The sequence below is a fragment of the Fusarium falciforme genome, chromosome 1 (genome assembly GCF_026873545.1).
Source record: "Fusarium falciforme chromosome 1, complete sequence".
Lineage (NCBI taxonomy): Eukaryota > Fungi > Ascomycota > Sordariomycetes > Hypocreales > Nectriaceae > Fusarium > Fusarium falciforme.
In genome coordinates, this window is record NC_070544.1 from 1,858,368 (window position 1) to 1,875,821 (window position 17,454).

Sequence of the window (17,454 nt, forward strand, 5' to 3'; positions counted from 1 at the left end):
AGGTGTCAAGTCTTTGTTGAGTTTCTTTCAACTCCCACATGGGGTTTTTGTATCGGTTCCGGGACATTTGGACGTTCTGAACTTGTCCGCAAGGCCATGCCCACGCCCACAAATAGACAAGCAACTTCCTGCCGCATTTGGGATCAAAGAGACTGCAGGACAGAACATTGCCCTGGGAAACAGACCACTATGCGGACTGTTACGAAAGAGGATGTCCCTTCTCCAAGCTGCATCTCATGTGTCGTTGGCCGGCCCTCCGCCCTCCAAAGCCCGGGCCACGTCAAAAGAGTAAACGCAGTTCAAGTACCGAGCCGCGAGGCGTCCAGCCGCATTGCCTTCAATAGAAACGGAACCAGGCTTTCGATTGTGCTGCCCTGCACCGCCTTATTGGGCATGCGCTAGTTCAGCCGTGGCGCATTCCTTTGACATTCTCATCCCATCACCCCCTCGTCTACCCACCCTTCATCATCTCAACTCCAAACGTTGCACTGATTTGCCATGTCAGCCCAAGTCTTGACACTTCTGAGAGGTAATAAGCACGTCAAGTGCTCAGAGATTTTGACATATGTCGTTTGGCCTGCCTGTCTTTCGTGATTTCGTCATCGGCCGCCTGGCCTGCCGAATTGAGTGGATCTTGCAGTCCGTGTTTGCTCAGTCCTTTCAACATTGGTACCGCTCGACGGCGACTCGCAGCTTTGCTGGCTGGTAAGATCCGTTTGGTGTGGCTACCAACCTACCGACCGACCAACCTGACAACCAACACTCGCCCGCCCTGATCCAACCTTGTTGCACCCTACCTAGCCTGTTAGTCCTGTCTTGGCAACCTTCTCTTCCGTGCGGACTCTTCTGCCCTGTTTCTAAAATCTCTCTGACGCATCGTACTTGGGAGCTCGGGCCATTTGTTCTTATCCGCTGCACTTAGATCCGGCCCCCATGGGCACATCGCTTTCCATGTGTTGTGGCAGGGGCTGTCAGCCACACACACTGTTGGCTGTTCACTTGACACTTGCGGCTTGCCCACCTGAGTTGACTGGGAAGGTTGCCGGAGTCTAGAAGTGAGGGGAAGTATTGCGTTGTGACGCGCTGGTTGGCCTATTGAAACCTGCGATAAGTGATTGCCGGACTCTGGCATGCTAGTCTGTCAAGAGCAGGCTAATATCCTGCATTCATGATGCGGAGCTAAGCATCAGTGTTGATCCCGAGAAGAGCTCGCAAATCATTCCCGAAGGGGGTGCCAAAGAGCCTCTGGAGTAGAGTCAGGTGGCGTTGTTGATGGCCTAAGCCCTACAGTCTCAAGCCCTTGCATCGGGAGTTTCACCGGCCTTCTAGAGGCCTGGGTGGCTCTGACGATTTAGTTGGAGGAGTCAAGACCTGGCGCTGGGGTGACGGGGACAGTACCACCGGTGGTAGTATTGGTGTTGAGACGCTGAACTTGCTCGAGCTGGCTGAATCTACCAGGCGTGGTGGTGAATGTTTAATTGGAGAGTATCCCGCTTCCGAAGGTAGAGTCCCATTTTGCTCGTGAGCCGCACGGTATTTATCCCGGCTGATCTGAGGCGTACTCAATGCCGACTCAATCGTCTTGTCCCCCTGCAGGCCCTGGATGCCGTTGGATGGGCTCGGCGTCTTGACAGTCGTCATGGGAGTCGATGTGACCGCGTTGCCCGGTGGACTGTCCGCCTGAGAGGGTCGCACTGCATCCAGCTTGACGGGTGCTGGGATCACAGAAGTGGTTTTGGGTGTATGGACAAACCCAGGCACTCCCTTGCTCGGCCCTGAATGGGCGTCCAGCGAAAGGTTGGAAGAAGCAGCGCCATTCACGCTAGGACCATGGGAGGGGTTGGGAGTTGAAGTCACAAGTGACAAGCCATGTTCGGCGGCGCCGTTCGATGTGTAACGCTGCTTCCCATCCTCGGTGCTGGAAGCTGTGGGGAACGCTCTGCCAGGTGTAGGCGATGCGTCTTGAGCCGTGGGGTGAGATGACTGAGGTTGTTCGCCTGAGCTTGGCGGACGATTGACTTTCAGTTTGATCGTCGGTCTAGGGCGGTTGCCGTCTTGTTCTCGGCGGGTGCAAGAGGCACAGATGAACTGGAATTCGGGTCGATCAGCATCTGCCTCGCGAATCCCCAGGCACTTGCTGTGTTGCCAGACATTGCACTTTTCGCATGCCACGCTGTGCGATCCATCGTCGACCTGGCCATAGAGACCGCATATACAGTCAAACACCCAGTCTTCTTCCTCTTCCTCCAGGTCTTTAAGAGCTTGTTTGTTCCTCTCAATCTCCGCCTGAAGCCGTCGCTCAGAAACACGTCCGCTCCCACTGGACAAATTCTTGCTGTCTTCGGAGAGTTGCGCAAGCTCTTCTTCGTGCTGGAGACGTCGGGCTTCGCGCTCCCGTAGCCGCTGTTCTCTGGAAACCATTCTGTTGTCCCGCTCTTTCTCTAGTTTGAGATGTGACCGTTCTTCGCGCCGTTTCGCCGATTCTGCTTCTCTGCGCTGCCGTTCCTCTTCTCGAGCCTTCTCTTCTTGCTTCTGCTGCTCAATCTTTCCAGCAATTCGGCTCGACCGCTTTGCATTGGCCATCTTGGCGAGGTTGGCCAATTCGCGCTCTCGTTGCAGCTCTCTTCGCTTGCGCGATTGCTCCTGCTTTTCCAAGATGGGGACAAGATGCTCTTCCAGTTGGTTCCGGAGTATCTTTTCATTCTCGTCGCGTGTTTTGCGGAAACCGTCCAAGATGGATCGTACGTCGTCGAGTGTGACTGCCAGGCATTCCCACTTCATCCCACCAAGCCCATCATCTTCTTGTTTCTCGTCGTCCCTCGTCTCGGTTTCCGTATCGGGGTTATCATCGTCAATGCTCAAGGTCGTGCGCCGTCGTTTGCTTGCGCGACGGCCCCCACGCCATGTCTTGGTCTTTTTCGGTTTGGGGGTTGTCACAGGTGGTGGTTCTGTAAGCCGATACACCCGGTTGTCATCGAGTACGAAGTAGGTTCGGTCCTCAGCATCCCATCCGTACGGCTCGATGCGCTTCCGAATATTAGCAACTCGTCACTGTTTCATCTCATGTGATTGGTGCATGCTTACCCAACTGGTCTGCTCGGTATCTTTCTGCTCTTCCATCTTGTCTCGAATGCGCTCTGGGTGAATCATGATCCATTCAGTCAATTGCTGTAAAACTCGAATCTGTCGGATGCACAGTCGTCAGCTTCTGTATGTGTGGGTGACATTGGGTAAGCACTGAGGTGTACCTTTGTGAAGATGTCGAAATCGTTGAACTTGATCGGTGTTTCATCGTCGCCGAAGGGGTTGTACCCGGGCGATTTGGAGAGGAACTGCTTCCGAGTTTGATCATCCAAGATCTCGTGCCTTTGAGTTGTCATCAGCGGGTCGAAGTCTTGCGTCAAGTCGTGGGAACGTACGTTAAACCGCGATGCGACGAAACGAGTTTTAGGAGCGCCAGGGCAATGTCTGCGAGGACGGTCGAATTCGGCTTCAGACATTCCGTCTCGATTTCCTGTAGAAAGAGACAGCAGGTAAGCATGCGCCCCGTATGAAGGAGCTGATTCAGAGTAGTACCTCGATGTCGAGAGATTCGGAGATTTTGGCAGCCTTGCCAAAGATATAAATCCACTGGCACAAGTTCGCGAACTGCCACATGTTGCGGATGCGCTGCAGTAATGAAGGCTCCGTCTCACCATCGTCGTCATCGACGGCTCGGAACGAGCGCTTGCGCGACGGCATGTTGGTGAAGTGTTGCTGTCGATGGGTGGATAAATGATGAACAGTCGCGTCACGGATAGTTAAAGTCGTGTCCGGGCGCTCCAAGGAGTTTCGAGGCCGCGAGAAGGCTGCAGCGTGGCGCAGTCAGCCACAGGCACATGCCACAGAACGCCAGTCATCCAATAGCGCGGAATGAGAGCTGACGCTGCAGCTTCCAGGGGAGATGCAAGTTGTCGCACTGTGACAGGACCCTGATCTAAAATAAGCAACGTGGCATTTAGGTAGGTCCTGGCGATGAAACAGCTGTCGCGTATAGTGCGAATGCTTAGAAGCACTGTCGCATCAAGAACCCCAGCATTCAAGGACTCCTAGGAGATCTCGATGGCTGGCTCCCTCTTTAGAACTCCCATGAATACGAAGTGCTAAACGCCTTTTTCAAGCCCAAGAAGCATCTACAATGCTTCATCTTGGCGAACCTACCTACGAGCTTTTCTTTTCCTGACATTGGGCCGCGCTGGCGGTCAGTAGGCTTTCGTTCGCTCCCCGTTCCTTATCTACTGAACCAAGTCCATGTCTTCACACTCTTGGGATCAGGACGGTCGTCCTGCACGCCGCCAGTCGATTCCTTTGCAGAATTTAGATGGATCTCATCACGATAGCCACCCCCCTCAGGGTGCTGGGCTCTCGGGCCAGCGCCGAGGCCTGTCTGCTTCTCCCAACACTGGTCAAACGGCAGGCAACTTGCCCGGCATCTCGACCTATTGGGATCAGCCCTACGATCGATTCGACGATGATGTTAGTCCAGCGTCGCCGATTGACCCGATGGCCTTACAGGCCGCTCTCCCTCCGGGGATGGATGACCATGCACCATCCGCGCCGATAATACCATCTACTCCAGTTCGCACCTACCCTCCCGCTCCATACGTCGAAGATGCGCCGAGCGCTGAGTACGCCGAGTCTGACCGAATTCCTCTTACCTCTGGTGCCGAACCCATATCTGGCTCTTTGTCCGCCAATAACTTCGATGAAAGACCACGGGATAGCTTCCAGACGGTGTCGAGCATCGAGAACAGCCCGGCACGGGGTCGGGATACAAGAAGCCTTGGGCAAGAGCTGAGCGCCAGCTTTGGATCTCCTCGACACCGAAGCTATGGCGCTTCTTTGAACCCAAACGAATACCGGCGGTCTAGGTCTCCGTCTACATCAGGAGCTCTGTCGCGCGCTGGATCTATTGTTCGCGCGATGTCACAGCGAGTTGTCAACATCAGTGGAGAAAGTGAAGTGATTGATCATCGAGCCTCGAGGCATCGCTCACGGTCCCCCAATGGACTCGAACGCAATAGTCACCGAGACACTGCGACTTCAATGCTTGTCGACACCTCATACCAGCCACAACTACATCGTTCTCCGAGTGAGAAGTCGAGTAATTCTCACTTCGATGTATCCGAAGCCGCTGCGGCAGACCTCCCGAGGCAGCCACCTCCCAATCCTCTCAAGGGAAAGTCATTGGGGATCTTCTCGCCGGATAATCCTTTGAGACTTCGACTCTGTGATCTTTTGGTTAACCCATTTACCGAACCTTTCCTGCTGCTCTTGATCGTTCTGCAGGCTATCCTGCTTGCCGTTGAAGCTGCTCCGGACGTATTCGCCGACGGGAATGGACGTCCAGATAGATGGGGCAAGCATGGTATCGACTGGGCCATGCTCGCGCTATTCATCATCTTCACCCTCGAGATCATTTCACGTATCATCGTGTCTGGTTTTGTGCTAAATGCCGCCGAGTACAGCACGATTGATCGTAAACGTGGAGTGAGGGCAGCTATTGCAGACCAGTATCGTGCTGTCTTTCAGCCCGAGCGACAGAAGTCGATCAAGAAGACATCACAACTCCATTTTGAGCCTTCTGCAATTTCACGATCCTTTACAACCTTCATGCAGGGGCCGCAATCTTTGCCCCAGACTCTGGAGGACCAGCAACGGCAACAACTCGCTCGCCGAGCGTTTCTTCGTCATTCCTTCAACCGATTCGACTTTGTTGCTGTTGTCTCGTATTGGATCACCTTTTTCTTAAGCATTACTGGTCTTGAGACTAAGCACAACCTCTACGCTTTCAGAATGCTCAGTTGTCTCCGAATCTTGAGACTATTGGCCCTGACAAATGGCACTGCTGTAAGTAACTTGTTGGTCCCAAAGGCTGGAGTAAAGCTCATGTTCCCTAGATCATCCTTAAAAGTCTCAAGAAAGCAACACCGCTACTTGTTCGTGTGGCGTTTCTGCTCACCTTCTTTTGGCTGCTCTTTGCTATCATTGGAGTGCAGAGTTTCAAGGCAAGTTTGAGCCGCCAGTGCGTCTGGATTGACCCCCTCGACCCTACCAACCTGACGGCTTCGTATACCAACGAAGAAACTTTCTGCGGTGGCTTCCTAGACAACAGAACTGGTGAACCTTGGCCGTGGCAAAAGTTCAATCAATCCGAGTCGTTAACAGATCTCATGAACGGGACCAATGAGGGGAAAGGGTTTCTATGTCCTCGTGGCTCTATATGTCTTCAGCAAAGCAACCCGTTCAACGGCACAGTCAACTTTGACAATATCTTCAACTCCCTGGAACTTGTCTTTGTTATCATGAGCGCCAACACCTTCTCTGATCTCATGTATTACACCATGGGCTCGGATTACTTTCAAGCTGCTCTGTTCTTCGGCGCTGGCATCATGATCATGATGCTTTGGCTTACAAACCTGTTAATTGCTGTTATCACCTCTTCCTTTCAGGTCATTCGTGAAGAGAGCAAGGCGAGCGCCTTTACAGTTGATCGAGAGCCATCTGGACAGTCTCGTTCTGACGAAAGACTTCGGCGCACATCTTCACTGCAGCGCATGTACGACAAAACACGGGCAATCTGGATTCTCATCATTACTTTTGGCTTGATATGTCAAGCCTGCCGCAGTGCGGACATGTCAAGAAACAGAGAACGCTTTATCAACAACGCTGAAATCGCTGTCACCATATTCCTCGATATCGAGATGATCATTCGCTTCGCAGCTGATTGGAATTACTTTCACAAAAGCTGGCGCAATCTCTTCGACCTTGGCCTTGCAATTATTACCTCCATCATTTTGATCCCACCCATTCGTCATACAAGAGCGTACGCTTGGTTAACGGTTTTCCAAATCCTGCGGGTCTACCGAATCGTCATGGTCATCCCCGTAACTCGAGAGCTCATTTTGCTCGTTCTGGGCAACGCAGCCGGTATCGGCAACCTCATGTTCTTTGTCTTCCTTATGACGTTCTTGGTCGCAATCTTCGCTGCCCAGCTGTTCAGAGGCGAAATTCCAGTTTACGAAGATGGCGAGCTGAATCGCATTTCGTTCTACACCATGTTCAACTCCTTCTTGGGCATGTACCAAGTCTTGACGAGTGAAAACTGGACGGAGATTCTCTACACAGTCACTTCCTACACAAGATGGAAGAACACCTCGTGGATCGGGGCTATCCTACTCGTCGGCTGGTTCATCGTTGCATTCTTCATTCTCGTCAACATGTTCATTGCTGTCATCCAGGAAAACTTTGATGTGTCTGAGGATGAGAAGCGCCTACAACAGGTCAAGGCCTTCCTTCAAAGGAGAGACCTTGGCACTTCGTCCAGTAACTTGGCACTTTCTACTATCTTTGGGTTTTCAAGGTCGCGCAGGAACAAAGATCCCCTTGATTATGGGCCAGCGACCGTGGAAATGCTCCTCAAAGATGCTGTGGTCCGCGAATTTCTGGACGATCAGATGAATCCTCAGCGAGCCCGAGCTCAAACGGGCCCTATAAGAAGCGCTACGACTTTGCTGGGTGGCGAAATCAAGCCGGGGCGTCTCTCCGCCATTTGGACAAAGATAAAGAGACTGTTCACCAACGATGAACCGAATCCATTCTACTCAAACCTGCGTTTTGATGGCGAGAACGAGACGTCAGACCCTCGACAGATGGCTGAACAGGCCATGTCTGCCACGATGACTCGAAGGAGAGCTCAGCGGGAGTACCTTGCCAAGTATCCCAGCTACAACACCTCTCTCTACTTGTTCGCGCCCACAAACCGCCTGCGCCGCCTTTGCCAACGAGTTGTTGGACCTGCTCGAGGCCCTGAGCGCATAGACGGAGTTGTGCCTGATACCTTTCTATGGTACACTTTCACCATATTCATCTACGCAGCAATCGTGGCAATGGTGGTCCTGGCATGTGTCACTACTCCCCTTTATCAGAAGGAGTACCAAGAACAGCACGCTTTTAGCTTCAGGAATTGGTACATTTGGACAGACATGGCATTTGCCATTGTCTTCACTGTTGAAGCTGCTATCAAGATCATTGCGGATGGGCTGCTATGGACACCAAACGCATACCTGCGTAGCTCCTGGGGATTTATGGACGCCGTGGTACTGATCACTCTCTGGATCAACGTCGTCACACTACTCATCAACGACGGCGCGATTTCCAGAGCCATCGGAGCATTCAAAGCTCTCCGAGCACTTCGACTCTTGAACGTCAGTAACAGTGCCCGAAACACTTTCCACGATCTCATTATTGTTGGCTGGTGGAAAATTCTAGGTGTAAGTCTCATAACTTGTAAGAGAGTGTTTACTGTGATGGGTGTATTGACACACTGATAGGCTGCCGCTGTGTCTCTGTCCCTGCTTATCCCGTTCGCCATCTATGGACTCAACCTGTTCAACGGCCTCTTGGTGACCTGTAACGATGACGGCGATGGAATCGAGACAATGGCCGATTGTTATGGCGAGTACGCAAGCGCGCCGTTCAGCGATGACTGGGAAATGCTCGCCCCCCGAGTTGCTGCAAACCCTTTCTTCAACTTTGACGACTTTGGCTCATCACTGTTTATCCTCTTCCAGATTGTCAGCCAGGAGGGATGGACCGATGTATCCTTTGCAGCCCAGGCGATCACTGGTCTGAACAACCAGCCTCAGCAGCTGGCCTCACAGGGCAATGCCATTTTCTTTGTCGTGTTCAACCTGTTGGCAACTGTCTTTGTGCTTACGCTGTTCATCTCCGTCTTCATGCGTAATTACACGGAGCAGACAGGCGTGGCTTACTTGACGGCTGATCAACGATCCTGGCTTGAGTTGCGAAAGATCTTGCGGCAGATCTCGCCATCCAAGAGTTCATACGATGACTCAGAGGCGAGCTGGAAGAAGTGGTGCCACAAGAGAGCTATTGAGAAGAAGGGCAAGTGGTATCAGACCATCACAATCACCCTCGTCCTGCACTTGATCGTGCTGGTATCAGAGTTCGCCTCGGAGCCCGAGTGGTGGACGAGAGCTCGTGACTTTGTCTTCTTTGCCTTCATTCTCGCATATACGGCCAACATCACAATCCGTATCATTGGACTGGGCTGGGCCCGATTCCGCCGAAGCTCTTGGGATCTATATTCTCTGATGATTGTGTTTGGAGCCTTCGTTTCGACTCTTGCGCTCCTCATCTCAGACACCAGGGTTGAGGCTTACGTCCAGCTGCATAAGGTGTTCTTGGTCGCAATTGTCTTGCTCCTGATCCCTCGCAACGATGCCCTCGACCAGCTGTTCAAGACAGCGGCGGCTAGTTTGACGGTGATTGGTAACTTGCTGGCGACCTGGCTTGTGTTCTTCCTCGTCTTTGCGATTGCAATGACCCAAGCTTTCAGTCTGACGCGGTTTGGCGAAGACGGAACCAACAACATCAACTTCCGAACCGTGCCCAAAGCCTTGATCCTGCTCTTCAGGATGAGTCTCGGCGAGGGATGGAACCAAGTAATGGAAGACTACGCCAACATTGAGCCGCCACTCTGCGTTGACGAGGATAGATTCTTCGACAGCGACTGTGGCAGCAAATCATGGGCCAGAATTCTCTTCATCCTCTGGAACATTGTCAGCATGTATATCTTTGTCAACCTCTTTGTGTCTCTCATCTATGAGAGTTTCAGTTACGTGTACCAGCGCTCGAGCGGTATGTCGGCGGTTGACCGAGACGAAATCCGGCGATTTAAGGAGGCATGGCGCAGCGTCGATCCAGCGGGTACGGGATACATCACGAAGACGGCTTTCCCTCGCTTACTGGGTGAGCTCTCCGGAGTCTTTCAAATGCGCATCTACGATCCCGAGGACAGCGTTGGCTCAATCCTTGAAGATATCCGCAATGAAACAAAACTGACGCACCACTCGTCCATCGCAACAACGAGTGCGTTCAGTGGAATTGACCTGGACAAGCTCAACCAGCGCCTAGCGCGTCTAGATGTCGAAAAGATTCGCCATAAGCGCCGCCAGTTCAAGACGTTTTACGAGGAAGTTCTGGTGACTGCAGATCCAGACCGTGGCATTTCGTTCACAAGCGTACTTATGATACTGGCTCATTACAACATCATTAGCGACAATAAGAGCTTGAGGTGAGGGAGACTATGCTCATTCATCGAATTATACATACTAACGTTGTCTAGGCTGGAAGAATTCTTGCGACGTCGGGCACGACTTCAACGTGTAGACGACCAGGTCCGACGAGGTGTAGTTTTGGGCTTCTTTGATACTCTGTAAGTGTGATGGATCAGTCTCCAGGCAGATCGAAGAGCTAACAGTGCCCCAGGTACTATTCAAGGCAGTTCAAGAAACACATGCAGCGTAAGCACTCGGCACGCATGACGGCAATTCCGCGACTGGATATTCCCGAGATTCTGGTCGAGAATGACTTGAGCGACGATGAGGGAGCTGGAAGAGCACCACGTTCTCCTCTGTCGCCAGGGTCGCGCAGGTCAAGCATTGACGCAGCGGAGCCACGCAACTGGCTGGGATCTGTGGATCTATCATTGCACGACATGTCGTGGAGTCACCCTCTCAGCTTCCCCAGAGCGGCACCGCCATCGCCGACTGCTCCAACAACTCAACCCACAGCGTTCAGCTTTGAGATTGAGGAGGATGATCCTCACGACCAACCGGCAGCACCAGCACCAGCACCGGCTTCGATGCCATCGGCACGTGAGAGCCAACACAACAACCCCCCGCAAGTCTCGGGGATGCTAGACGGATCAGTCTGGGGCGAAAGCATGCTACGTAGAGCGACAGTCCGTCGAGCAGAGAACCGGGGATCACGCTAGGATCCATGGCATGGAGACGGGGGATGAGCGAGCATGAGGTTCGGCTATGTAGTCAGGAAGTTTTACTTTGAATGAAACAGGCAAGGACGGAGGCATTTCAGGGACAATGTGTCAAAGGCATAGCCACAGCAGGCACGGCGTTACAGGTTTGTTAAAAAAGGGGGTGTGTCAGAGGAAGGGGACTATTGTTTTGGGTCGAACAAAATAGAGGCGCATGTGGGTGTATTGTACAGTAAGAGAAAGTAATATAGCGTCTGTCTATCTGTCAGTCATTGCCCGGGCGGGTAGTCAGGTGCAACTCCGTCAAGAATGGACTGTCTGTGTGGAATCTCCACCTGAGTCTTTGTCTGTCTGATCAACCGTTGCCTGCGACAGCCAGAGCCAGACGAGGATCCTTGCCCCCTGCTCCCGATCCTGCAGCAACAGGTCTTGCGTTCCTGAAGATGGAGGTTGGGTCCATGGTGCGAGTGTTTCAGCTGCCGGGGCCGGGGGGTCGCAGAGACCAGCTTGAAACAACCCGTGCGCCCACATTCCATGGCCCCCTGTCGAGCCCTGACGCAAAAGGTTTGTCTTGTTCATGCTTCAGTCTTTGTCGTCTGTGCTGGTGTTATTAATATTAAAGAATAAAGAGGGCGACAGCTGCTGCCATTCTGTCCTGTTACTTTTGTTTCGTTGTCGTTGTCGTTGTCGTTGTCCTTGCTTGCCTCTTTGTATTCTCACAAAGACAAACCTCACTCGTTTTTACTTGTGTACGTACATACACACCAGAGACCAAGACAGATTACACGACAGGCTGCGCCTCTCCGTTCTGTCTTTGACTCGTTCGCTCTTTGAAAAGACTCGACGACAACTGCTGGACAAGTTGTCATTTATATTCATCCACCTTGAGACGGGAACTCATTAATCGGCGAGGTGCTGCCATCTTCAACCCCGAAATAATCACACACAAACACCACGCCTCTTCCACACCAACACCACATCACACCACATTCTCTCAGAAAACATCTCACACAATCAACATGGCTCACAACTCCCGCTTCGAAACCATGGCTTCTCGCTTCTCCCCCTCGCGTCTTCGCAGCTCTCTCCGCCGCAGCTCCTCTGCGTCAACAGCCACGCGAGACTCTTACTCGTCGACGAGCACCACGCTCTCGGCCTCTGCCGCCACCATCAACAACATCATCCTCCGCCAGCCATCCCTGGTGAACATGGAGGAGGAGCGCAGGAGCTTTGGCAGCGAGCTGAGCCTCCTCGAGCCCAGACCCATCGTCTACTGGGGCAGCGTCGAGGAGCGCATCGGATCTCGACACTTTTGATGGGTTTTATGGGAACAAGATGATATGGATGATTGCTTGACGATGGCTTCTTTCGAGAACAATGGTTTCTAGGGTTTAATGGGGTGTTATGTGCTTCTCGGGCTTGCCAATTTGGATCTCTGGCAGGCCGGCTTGGAATATGGATAGCTACGAGCATGAGGCGTTGTTGTTTTTACATTACTTGTCCTGTCTGCATTTTGGGTGTGTATTCTTAACTTCTCGCCGAGCTTAAGCGCTCGGCATCCATTGACAACTTGATGATTTAACAAGAGCTGTCATTTTTTAACCCTTGGATCCCTCCAGGGCCAAAAATACATTATCATCATCATCACTTCATTCAAACATGCTCTTCTCGACTGACTCGCCCAGGATCCGAAACACGGATAACGACCCACCGAGACCCCTGAGAATTTATCCCCCGTCCCGTGAGCCAACATGATGCCGCTTTTTTGATCGACGCTTGATCGGTAAGAGCAGCCGTGACATGAGAGAATAGACCAACTTTGTGTCCTTGCTGCTCTTGTTGGTGGGGGAGCGATCCCGACCATGATGATGCCGTCGTCGTCGCTCTCAATGTGAGACAATCCTGATCGCCGAGATGATCGCCCAGGGCAGTAATTAAAGCGAACAGGGAGATGTCGAATCTCCTGCAGGCGTGAGATTGTACGACATGGTTGCATCGAGTGGAGGATCTGAGGCCATTCCTGCCCTTCAGAGTCAAATCACCCATCCAGCCCATCTCCGAGCTGCGTCATGTTGACAACCCCGGCTGCGGCATGGTAGTGTTGTCCGCAGAGGCCGCCGCCAGGGAAACGACGCCGTGATATAGACGGCTCATGAGATACCAGGCCGCGCTCGTGCCCAGGGCCACCATGATGGCCAGCAGCACAAGCACGGTGCTCCGCATCTGAAAGGCCTCATCGGCCTCCATCTTCATCAGCTTCTTCTGCTTGCTGTGATAGTGCCAGCTGCCGTGGGCATCGTGATCAGTGTGCCCAATGTGCTGATACGGTTGGGTGAACCACCGGGGCATCCACCGAGAGCTCCGACCACCACCGTTGTCGCCGTCACCATAACGGTTGATGCGACCCTGGGTATAGCGGAGATCGACCAGGAACAGCGACAGGAGGAATACCGTGATGTTGATGGGTGTCATGATGAGCTGGGATCCATGTTAGCAAGCCAGCCCATAAAATCTCCGTTGACTTATCATCGTGAGGTCTGCATTCAACCGTCTTTTTCTCATCGTCTGTACGATGACCTCAAGTGAAGTTGTTGTCTCAACGGGGGACCCACCGAGTAGAGAGTTGATGGCTGCTCGCCAGAATTGGCATCTCGAGGCGGACCTATCTTGACCATGATGATGGATTGGAAACAGCAGAAATATCGATGAGTGTGTTGTATGTAGATTGAGCAGTCAACTCGAGGAGGAAATGGTCGCCCTTTGGTAAAATACAAGACAAAGGAACGGATGATGAGGCGCTTGTGGCTCCCGGGGGCTCGTCACTTACGTACCTTTTCCAGCCCTGGTGAGGTCATCGCGTGGTTGGAGGAGCGCCCAAAGCCCACACACCAAAGATTCCCGACGCTCCCGATCGATCCCTGTACCTGGCCTGGATAGAGGAAGAAGTCTTGGGGAAGCCTCATGGAAGCCCAAAAGGAAGCATTCAAGCTGCCAGCGTCCAATGGTTGATACTGCGCAGCTGAGATTGCGACGACTTGCTCCGCCACGACTCTGAGCAATAAATACCCTTGCATTATCATCTCAACAGCTTCGCAGAGCCACGCGATCACTGCCCCTCGATGAGGCGTCCCACGATGAGACGCCTCACGACGCAGGTATGCACTGCCGATCCTTCGTATTCAGTTCCGCATGCGTTCCTCCTCGGTTTCGGTTTCGGTTCAAGAAATGAAGTCCAAACGGGATATCTCATTATATCGGCGGTAGATGCAACCTGCTTGTAGCCAACCGTCATCTCCCCCACTCACTTCCTTCTTTTGTCTGTATATACCTATTCAATTTGCCCTTTATCCCAGCGCCGTTGATCAAATCCGCCTATACCTCTACCCCAACGCCAACCATCCAATGGATACTCTAGCGCGCGTTGTGAATGTCGAGCACCAGGATGTCCTGGGCTCCGATTCGGGTCAACTCGTCCATGACTAGAGCAATCTTCTTGCTCTCAACCATGGAGCTCACAGCAACCCAGCCCTCCTCATCGAGAGCAGTGACGGTTGCTGAGCGCTTGCCGGGGGTGACCTTGGTCGCCTCGATCAGTCGGCTTCGCTCGACATTGTACTGGCAGAGCACATAACGCTGCGCAGTGATGACGCCCCGGATGCGCGAAGTGATGAGGTCGATCAGCTCGGGGTTGGAGGGCGATTTCGACTTGATGAGAACGGCAGTGGAATCGACGACGGTGTCAATGGCCTTGAGACCAGCAGCTCGCATGGTCTCTCCAGACTCTAAAAAGGTTTGTTAGCAAAAAGGTGCCTCAGGAGACGGATATACACGATCACTTACCAACAAGATCAACAATACCCTCGGCGACACCGAGGGCACAGGCAGCCTCGACACTGCCGCTGAGCTCGACAATCTTGGTGCGCATCTTGCGAGGAGAGATGCCGCCCTCGGTGTCGTCACCCTGCTCAAGCTTCAGGAAGTAATCGGCGGCGAGACTGACGAAGCTGGTGCCAATCGTCTTGCCAATGAGATCCTGGGGGGTCTTGTACTGGCCCTTCTCGGGCACCTGGACCTGGAGCTTGCAGCTTCCAAAGCCCAGCTCCATAACCATGTCGGAGCCGGCCACCTTGTCGTCGATGTTGGAGAGGTCGACCGAACTGCGTCGCATGTGGTTGTAGGCGCGGACTGAGGCATCGTGCTCCTGGACCTGGTCCCATCCGGTGATGCCCAGGTCAACTCGGCCTTCGCCGACAAAGGTGGGGATATCGGCGGCGGGGAGGAAGATGAGGGCAATTGGGAGGTTCTTGACGAGAGCGATGTCGAGGCGGTTCTCGCGGCGGAACTGGATATCAGCACCCTCAAGGAGGTTGAGTGTGGCTGAATTGAGCCGGCCCTCTAGATACAGGTCAGTCATCAGAGTTCTATAGCACCTTTAGGTAGTGTAGAAAGTAGACTCACTCTTGGGCACGGCAAAGAGAAGGCGGCCTTCGAGACTGGAGGGGATTCAACATCAGCGTCTGCAGGTCGATGATAGCGGTTCTGGGAGGCATTGCTCGAGCCGTCCAAAGCCCAGGACAGTATCGGGCCTGACCAACCTGTTGACGAGATCCATGGCTTTGAGATTGAAGGTTTTGACGTCTGTTCCCCTCTGTTCTTGTCAAGTCGTAGCTGCAAGTCGTCGACTCACTCGTAGTGGGGGAATTTATTCTGTGGTGACTGTAGTGACTCCGATTGCGGGGCTGTCCAACATGATGGCGGGGCATGCATGCTGTGTGTGGCGCCAGCATCGCTCGCCGGAGCGTCCTAATTGGGGTTTACCACCCAGGAGCCGTCCAGGTACCACCAAAACCACCACGCTATCGGCATCAGAAGGGCCGCCAATGGGATGGCGAGCAAGTAACACGCATTTGAGTGGTCAACTACCCGGCAGTTCGAGAGGAACTTGCAAGGGAAGTACTGCAGTACTGTATCATACTTGTATGATAGATGATGGAGGGATCAATTGCGAAAAGAGGGCACAATGCTGTATGGATGCCACACTGCACCAGACAACAACAATCTGCTGTGCAACCACGACTCAATTGGCCCAGGTTGTTGAGGAGGCACTCTCGGGTGACACAGCCTGAGGTTTGGCTTTGTCCTTGCTTACGCCGCACCGATTCCTGGCGGAAGGTGGTTGGTTTCTTGATCCGTTGACAATTCGCGGGTGTCGGGATCGAGGTCGATCGCGTGCGGCTTGGGTTGCAGACAGAGACAAAGGGGATCCATTGTGGATGGGTGTGCCCGGGTATCGTCAATAGGTAGCCCACACAAAGACATACATGTTTTCATACATACACGAATGGCCCAGACAATAACATCTGAAATGAAAGGGCTGTTGAAGATGGACTTTTTCTCCGCAATCAGTGAGTGTGAAATGTCGCAGCGAGGTGCCAACTCAGACATTGAACAAGGCTCCCGTCATCACATCACAGCGAAATGACTTAGACATGGACCAGAGACAAACTCGAACATGGCGAGCTGCTGGGGTAGCACTCTCTATGGGCTCTATGGAGGGGCCCAGTGACTCGCATCTCTTCAATTGGTCTCTTTGCTCGGGGGTGGTGTGTGCTTGCCGTGCGTGTGCCGGTGTGTGCGTGCGAGCTGTACTGTATCATGTCGCTTGCTTTCTTTTACAGGATGCAACCTTTCTTTTCCTGTGCGATAATTGCCTGTCGCCGCCCTCCCATTTCCCCATTGCCCATTTCCCATTCATTACATGATATTCCTTTTGGGACAATACACTACTGTACCCGCCCTCTCGCGTCCTTGTTAAGCCCCGAGACCACAGGGCGACAGGTAACCTTGGAAAACCTTCTTCTCGAGGCTCTGCCCAGCTCTGCCCAGTGTCTTTTCCTCTCCTGTCCCGTCCCGCCCCAAAGAACAAGTTGACTTTTTCAGCTCCGATCTTAGCCTCGCCATCTCCTTGGCTCCGGCTTCCCTCTAACCTGGTTGTCGGACTGGTCTCTAACCTTGTGTCGGTTTCTGGTAATCTGGGCTTGGGCCTGAGTTTTTCTCGGACTCTGCCCTGCAGTTGGGCTTTGCTTCCCCTCCAGTGGAACTGGGCTGCCGCACTTGAAGCCCAGCCCTGGGCCAAAGGTACCGACCGGCAGGGGAGACGAGACTTTTAGCGCTCCCGGCCCGCGCCACTTGCGAGCTACCATCACTCCAACTTTACCTTCAGCCGGGCCTCTGGTTCTCCACCTGCCGCCGCCCGCGCGACGACGACATACCTACATATCGTCGGCCTCTCCTGGTGGCTTCGCGTCTTTGGGCCATAGGTTTCTTGTTGTTCTGCTTCGATTTCTTGGCTGTTCGCACTTTGGAGGGAGGAGCATCGGAGCTCTCTGCTCTTATATCCCCTCCCCGTCCATCCATCCATCCTTTCATCTCTTCCTCGTCCGCCCGCCAGCTCCAACTCCTCCTCTCGAATCCTCCGACCGCACATCTTCCATCCCGCCCCTCGCGCACAGCATCACAGCAGTTACTCTACCACATACCTACCTACCTTGCGTATATATATACTCGGAGCTTGTTGGCTGCACGTCTCGGCAGCCCTCTCCTCTCGCCCATAC

General features: G+C 53.2%; 5 protein-coding genes across 5 annotated transcripts; 2 read left to right on the plus strand and 3 right to left on the minus strand.

The window, feature by feature from the left end:
* Positions 1–1,314: 1,314 nt before the first annotated feature.
* NCS54_00048100 (PHD domain-containing protein) lies at positions 1,315–3,741 on the minus strand (the record flags this gene model as incomplete). The annotated part of the gene is made up of 5 exons (XM_053146131.1): positions 1,315–3,027; positions 3,085–3,183; positions 3,249–3,366; positions 3,420–3,514; positions 3,577–3,741. 5 exons carry the CDS (start codon positions 3,739–3,741, stop codon positions 1,315–1,317), a joined length of 2,190 nt encoding a protein of 729 aa, XP_053002106.1.
* A 549-nt stretch (positions 3,742–4,290) lies between these two features.
* On the plus strand, positions 4,291–10,840 carry NCS54_00048200 (Hypothetical protein; the record flags this gene model as incomplete). Its single annotated transcript, XM_053146132.1, has 5 exons — positions 4,291–5,889; positions 5,940–8,312; positions 8,373–10,138; positions 10,190–10,279; positions 10,333–10,840. The coding sequence occupies 5 exons, from the start codon at positions 4,291–4,293 to the stop codon at positions 10,838–10,840; spliced, it is 6,336 nt and encodes a 2,111-aa protein (XP_053002107.1).
* Positions 10,841–11,859: 1,019 nt separating this feature from the next.
* On the plus strand, positions 11,860–12,156 carry NCS54_00048300 (Hypothetical protein; the record flags this gene model as incomplete). The annotated part of the gene is made up of 1 exon (XM_053146133.1): positions 11,860–12,156. One exon carries the CDS (start codon positions 11,860–11,862, stop codon positions 12,154–12,156), a length of 297 nt encoding a protein of 98 aa, XP_053002108.1.
* A 751-nt stretch (positions 12,157–12,907) lies between these two features.
* Positions 12,908–13,515, minus strand: NCS54_00048400 (Hypothetical protein; the record flags this gene model as incomplete). Its single annotated transcript, XM_053146134.1, has 2 exons — positions 12,908–13,318; positions 13,453–13,515. 2 exons carry the CDS (start codon positions 13,513–13,515, stop codon positions 12,908–12,910), a joined length of 474 nt encoding a protein of 157 aa, XP_053002109.1.
* A 736-nt stretch (positions 13,516–14,251) lies between these two features.
* NCS54_00048500 (ATP phosphoribosyltransferase) lies at positions 14,252–15,452 on the minus strand (the record flags this gene model as incomplete). The annotated part of the gene is made up of 4 exons (XM_053146135.1): positions 14,252–14,622; positions 14,681–15,235; positions 15,299–15,333; positions 15,436–15,452. The coding sequence occupies 4 exons, from the start codon at positions 15,450–15,452 to the stop codon at positions 14,252–14,254; spliced, it is 978 nt and encodes a 325-aa protein (XP_053002110.1).
* Positions 15,453–17,454: the final 2,002 nt, after the last annotated feature.